The following is a 6,000-nucleotide window of genomic DNA, read 5'->3' on the forward strand; positions in this document are numbered from 1 at the left end:
TAGGAGACACGCCGGAGATTGGCTAAGTGGCCCCGAAGAGCTGCACAGTGTACTCGGGGCTTTGCTCCTCTCCGTAAAGTGGTGCCCTTCACCCGCTGCACAACCGGTGTGTGCTCGGGTGGGAGCAAACAGGAGCATTTCCACGCCACGCGCTGCCCAGGGCCACGCCACGGCACTCCGCCAGCGCTGAGTTAAATTCAGCCCCTTGCAGCACTCGAGCCCCAGTTCAGGAAAGCATGTGATTAATTTTAAGAATGCGTTTAAGTGTTTTCTTGAATAAGCCCCTGTGAGCAATAATCTCTCTGTAAGCACTTCCACAGAAGTCACCCGAGCGAGCTGCGGTGGCCGACTCCGGAGGCACCCCGCTGCAGCGCGCAAAACCTGCCCCGGCTGAACTGACAGCAAAACTCCCTCCCACTTACGCAGGGGCAGAATTTCCTCCCGTGTTTCATATACGCCTCTTTTTCTATGTAAATTATGCAAACACTGCGTCTTGACTACGCCCGAGGGGGAACATGCATATATTCGGTGTCCCTCTTGAGCACCAAGATCACTACAAACGCTGCATATGAACAGTCTGCACATTGATCAAAGTGAATTTAGCTTATTAAAAGAGGATTCTATGCAGAAAGCTGATCTCCTCTGCATGAGTATAAATTCAGACACTAATAATATAGTTCAAGCTGAAAAAAAAAAACACAGAAAGAACAAAATGCCTTTTTGCCTCCAGTCAAAACCTTCTTAATATCACCACTAAGGAGCTTTTTATCTCCTTTTTGCATCTGCCTGAAACCGGGCCACCCATACAAGCCCAGCCCAGCCAGGATCAAACAAAACCCATCTCCTCCTGGCACGCTGCCCGCCGTCTCACCGTGAGGCTTCAGGGAGCACATCCCACAGCACCACGTAACGCAGGAGAGCAGGCGCTCGGTTTGAACACCTCTGCATGGCGAAGATCAATGCGGATGTTCGCAAACGGAGGTTCTCCCGCAGTGAAATTGCTGGGAGTTCCGTGTACTGGCAGATGTGCTGGCAGATGTGTGGCCGAGAGCTGCGAGCATGCCTGCGTGCCACCAAGCTGCGCCTTGGGGTGCCCGGGGACGTGCCACTGGGCTGGCCAACACTCAATGGGGGCAAATCCTTTGCAGCTGCTCCTTCTCAGATAAGATGCTCTGCGTCTGCATCCTTTGTAAATCTCTGTGGCGAAGCAGTAAATGTATCTTCAGTTAATCTGTATAGAAATGATCTAAAGAAAATCAGAGTAATTGTGGGAGACTCAAAATTGCCACCAGATGACTAGTTCTGGCAGGACTGTGGGAAAATGGATTGGCTGGCTTTTGTCAAGTGCTTGCTCCTCTGATCTCATGTCTCCCACACGTTCTTTGTCACAACGCAGAGAGTGACACCTTTGGAAATCACAACCAGCTTGAGATACGGCCCCCTCCTTGCGGGACCCAGCCGCTGCCGAGCGCGCTGCTCCCAGGGAGGCTCTGGCTCAGCCCTACATCTGTGTGGGGAAATGAGTGACCACGTGCAGCTGGTTCGGGTCCGGAGGCGGAAGGCAGAGCCTTTGCTAATCTCCCAGCAGCGCCTCGAGACCCAAGATTACAAATCTCACTCACGCGCGTGTGCTCTCAAACTGCTCAACTCCACGAAGTCCCACAACGCTTCCAGGGGGAAAGCAGAGACGGGTGAAGGAGAGGGGCATGGGCACCTCCATCAGACCAGGGGACTGCACACCAGAGCACGCCTGTGCATCCTCCTGGCAAGGCCTGAGCTCCATCTCGCAGTGCTCGGGGTCCCGTGTCAGCCAGCGCCTCAGCGCAGGTTTCTCCTGCTGTGCCGCATGACTTTCCCATCAATACTTGGCAACACCCCGCGCGTGGCGAGGATGGGAGGAGGGAGATTGCACTGAAGATCTGAGCCAAAATCACCCGTACCTACCTGCTGCCAAAGGGCCCTGGCTGCTCTCCTTGAGGTCTGCCCAGATGTCTCTCCCAGCTATCATCAGCACTTTGTACTCGGGCTCTGAAGTTGCGCTTCTAAGACTACTTTCAGTGCCCCAAAGTTTAAGCTGCAGGTAACCTCTTGGTTAAGACTGGTTTATGTTATCACACTTCGGCTTTGACTGCTCCTCTCTTTAACCTCCTTCCTCTTTTGGTGTGCCATTTATCCCACCTGCCAACCCAATGCTTTTGCTAAATCTGTCCGTTTCTTTAAACAGTGACCTTGTTTGTCAGTTATTCTGCCAAAATGCCATCCATGAGTTATAATCAGTAGGACACACCAGGGACCATCCAAAGCTGAAACCGATACAATCTGCCCGACAGCTTTGCAAAGAAAAGTGCGCAGAGAGAACCAGGGTTCTCACATACCCTGGCTGCCTGCGGCGCCCCGGGCACTGCCGGCTCCGCTCCACGGGGCTGTGCGTGCTTCCAAGGGGTCCCTGCCGAACTCACTCCTCACCAAGACCTCCCTTACACAGCCCGTCTGAGAACGTGATGCAAGGCCAGAACGATGGCCAGGATGCTGGGAACAGCGCAGTAAGAGGAAACAAAAGAGCCCCGAGCGAAAGCTGCACTTCATCCTTCCCCATCCACGGGGACCGATGAGCCTCTGAGCTCCCCGTTACAGCCTATGCTTACTTTCGCCACCACAGCTCCAGATCGCAGCTCCACTTACACCACGACAGGAACAGCACTGACTGCATCCCAGCAGCTGGTCCAAAGGGCAATGGGTGGGACACGGCTACCCCAGGACACCTCGGAAAGGGCCAACCTCCCTTTGCTGCTGATGTCCGACCACCACCGTATCCGACGCTCCCCTTTCACAGGTACAACAGAGCGAAGCTCTGCCAGTAGACACCACCCAAACTCCCACCAACTTCACTCCAGCTTTGCAAACCGAAGAGAAGCGTAAATGTTCTCCTGGTGCTAGATAAGCATAAACGGAAAACCAGGAACAGAAATAAGATGACCAGAGCTTCACTGCGCCTGCAGGACAGCAGTTTCGGAGCTGCTGCGTACCAGACATCACGCTTGCTCAGGCTGGCCGTGCAGGAGCACAGTGCTCCTGGCTGGAGTTGCGTCTCCTTTAACGCACAAATTATGGCTCCATACAAGCTGATCACTTTCATGATGCTAAAAGCTTTCCTTACCGAGACGTCTTCATTTACTAATGTTTCATTCACCAACTACAAATGGCTTCTGACTGCAGACAGTTCCTTGTCTCGAGGGAGTGCCCTGAATGCCCCAACTGCCGAGCTCAACCTATGCACCGAAAGAGCCTTACAGTGCCCACTCCCCTGCGGATGAAGCTGTGTGCTCTGGTACACACAGTGCTACCTCTGCTCTCCAGCCCTTCATCTCACCCATGCTCACCACCACAGATCCCTGTGCTCTCGGCTAGGATCGCCCCCAGGCAGGCAGACAGCGAGGGCACCTGACAGGATCGCCGAGCGATGGGCCAGGTGTCCCCAGGGTCTCGGGGAGTGTTCAACTATTCACGTGCTCCTATTGACTTAACATCACCTGCTGTGTCCAGGCTGCAGGAAGGGGATGGGATCCTGCCAAGCGAGCTCCCTAGTGCGACTCCAGCCTGCTCCAGACTGCCAGAAAGCCCCAGCTCCTGACACCCAGGGACACGCTGCCCGCCTGCTCCATCCCCTTGCCAAGCACCAGCCCCTGCTCCCCACGCACCCATCGACCACTCCCGGCCACCCAGTGCAGGGGTGAGCTCGGCTCATCAGCGCCAAGGCTGAGCCTTGCCTCGGGATCAGGGTCAGAAACTACGGCTTTTCAGTCTCCCCCTCTCTCCACCACTCCCCGCCGTCATTTGCCGGGATGCCCTTGCCACCCTACTGACACCCCAGCAGCCACCAGCACATAGGCATCCCTCCCTTGCAAGGACGATGAGCCGGTAGATGGAGAGGAACCACCTTTTTCTTGGAGCAGCCTGGAAAGCGTGAACCTCATCCTTAATCCCTGAGGGTGGCCACAGTGCCATCTGAGATAGTCCCATCAGGTTATGCCACCTCCTTCCCCGCTCCCCAAACGCTGCAGTGTCTTACGGCTCTTCCCAGCGATGCAGAGGTGCTGGGATTTATCCCTTGCTGCAGAACTGCTAAAAGCAGGAAACTCGGCCAAGACACTGGGCAGCACAGCAGCTCTGGGGATCTCTCAGCCAGAAAGAGAGCTGGCAGCAATGGTGTGGGCTGTGAAACCCCAGAGAGGCTCCGAAAGAGAGCGGCTGCGGATGGATGCTCGACTCTGCTGGCTCCTTTGGGTTGCTGTCAGGGTTTCATTTATTTTCATCTGCAGTCCCACCCATCCCTTCCCCCTCTGGCAGAAGGCACCTGGCACAGGCACCAAGTAACCATTTGCCTGTAGGATACTGAAGCTCTTCAGGTACTATACAAACAATTTCATTTTTAATGAGAGGTTCCATCAGCTTGTACAAAGCATTCATCCCTACGTATTGTTGATGAAAGAGGGAAAGCAAACCATGTGAGAGCCCGTAAGGATCCCTAAACAACTGCACGTAGGAAGCAATAGCCGTGGCACTAGGAAATCAAACTGGATTATCATCATGGCTTTTTCCAGCTTCAGAAATCAGTAAATTTAGAAGAAATCTTTGCTTCTAAATGAGTTGTTTAAAATCCTCCATTTACTTAACAGCACATGTTATTTAATCTGACTGTGGAGAACTAACAGGAATTATTCACTGAACTTGTACTGCACTTTCTGCACACCCCACTGACTAACCTTCCGTCAAAGCCAAGGTCAAAGCCGATTACATGCGAGAGTAATTCAACGAGCGCCAGTGAAATCCATCCTGCCCAGCCCAGGGAAGCTTTGGGCTGACCCCGGTGTCCACCCGGCGCACGGCAGCTGACGTTTGCACAGCTGCGAGCGCAGCACGGACAACCTGCTGCCGCATCCCACCCGCCGGGACGAAACGCATCCGAGGACGCGCGTGACGCTCTCCCCAGGCGTCGGGGCGCGACTCCCGGGATACAGCGGGCTCCCAGCTCACGCCCGCGCCTCCCGCTCACCTCGCCAGGCCGTGCCCTTCGCTGCCCGCTTTATTCGCCAGCGTCACGCTGCCTGCGCCCCCGGGCAGGGTGAGCTCCGTTACCCGCTCGCCCATCGCCCCGCACAGGGGGATTCTCCCCAGTTCCCGCTCCCACCACCCACGCACGAATTCAGCACGGGTGCTATGCGTGCCCATTCCCCGTGATCTTCGCACCTCCGGCCGCACCCAGACGGGCAGGGTGACGGCAGGTGGGGTGCGAGGCGGCAGGGCGCGACACAGCGCCCGCGGAGGGGAAGCCGAGGCGGGAACCCAGCCCCGGGCCCGGCCTTCCCCTTCCTCCCCCTCCGCCTCGCCGCGCCGCGCCCTGCCCGTCCCCGCCCCGCGCATCCCGCGCTCTGCCCCGTCCCCAGCCCGCTCCTCTCCTCTCCCCAGCCCGGCTCTGCCCGTGCCCCGCCGCCCGGCCGCTGCCCGAGGCACCGCGGGCCGGGCCGGGCCGGGCCGGGCCGGGCGGGGCTGCCGGCCGCCGCGCTCACCAGGACGAAGGAGCTGCGCACCGCCTCCGAGACGCTCTGCCGCAGCTCGGCGGCCGTGCCCGGCTTGCTGAGCCGCTTCGTGAACTTCCTCACTTCCGACATGGCGACATGGTCCGAGCCGCTCCGAGCCGAGCCGCGCTGCCTCCCTCCGTCCCTCCCTGCCGGCGGGCGCGGCGGGGCCGGGGCGGGCGGGCCGGCGGGCGGGGCCGGGGAGGGCCGCGGCTGGGCCCGGCCCCGCTTTGTCCCCGCCGCGCAGCAGGTGCCGCCCGGGCCCGGCCGCGCCCTCCCCGCCGCGCTGCGGGTACCGGGCCGCCGACCCGGCGCTGTCCCCAGGGGCAGGGCGCGTCCCCGCCGTCCTCCTGCGGGGCCCAGCGGGGCCAGGCCGAGGTGCGGGCGTCTCCGGCCCGAGGGGGCTGCTGGAGGAAAGGGCTGT

At 58.5% G+C, this 6,000-nt stretch overlaps 1 protein-coding gene across 3 annotated transcripts in view; it reads right to left on the reverse strand.

Moving 5' to 3' along the window:
• The window catches only part of DOCK11 (dedicator of cytokinesis 11), an 87,170-nt gene extending 81,447 nt beyond the window's left edge, over nucleotides 1–5,723 (reverse strand). For all 3 annotated transcript variants that reach the window (XR_012765466.1, XM_075435132.1, XM_075435131.1), the window contains exon 1: nucleotides 5,568–5,723. Coding sequence is in view for 2 of the 3 variants with exons in the window: in XM_075435132.1 (XP_075291247.1) it covers nucleotides 5,568–5,669 (102 nt within the window). In the remaining variant the exon portion in view is untranslated. The remainder of the gene's footprint in view (nucleotides 1–5,567) is intronic.
• Nucleotides 5,724–6,000: the final 277 nt, after the last annotated feature.

The sequence above is a fragment of the Opisthocomus hoazin genome, chromosome 14 (assembly GCF_030867145.1).
Source record: "Opisthocomus hoazin isolate bOpiHoa1 chromosome 14, bOpiHoa1.hap1, whole genome shotgun sequence".
Classification (NCBI taxonomy): domain Eukaryota; kingdom Metazoa; phylum Chordata; class Aves; order Opisthocomiformes; family Opisthocomidae; genus Opisthocomus; species Opisthocomus hoazin.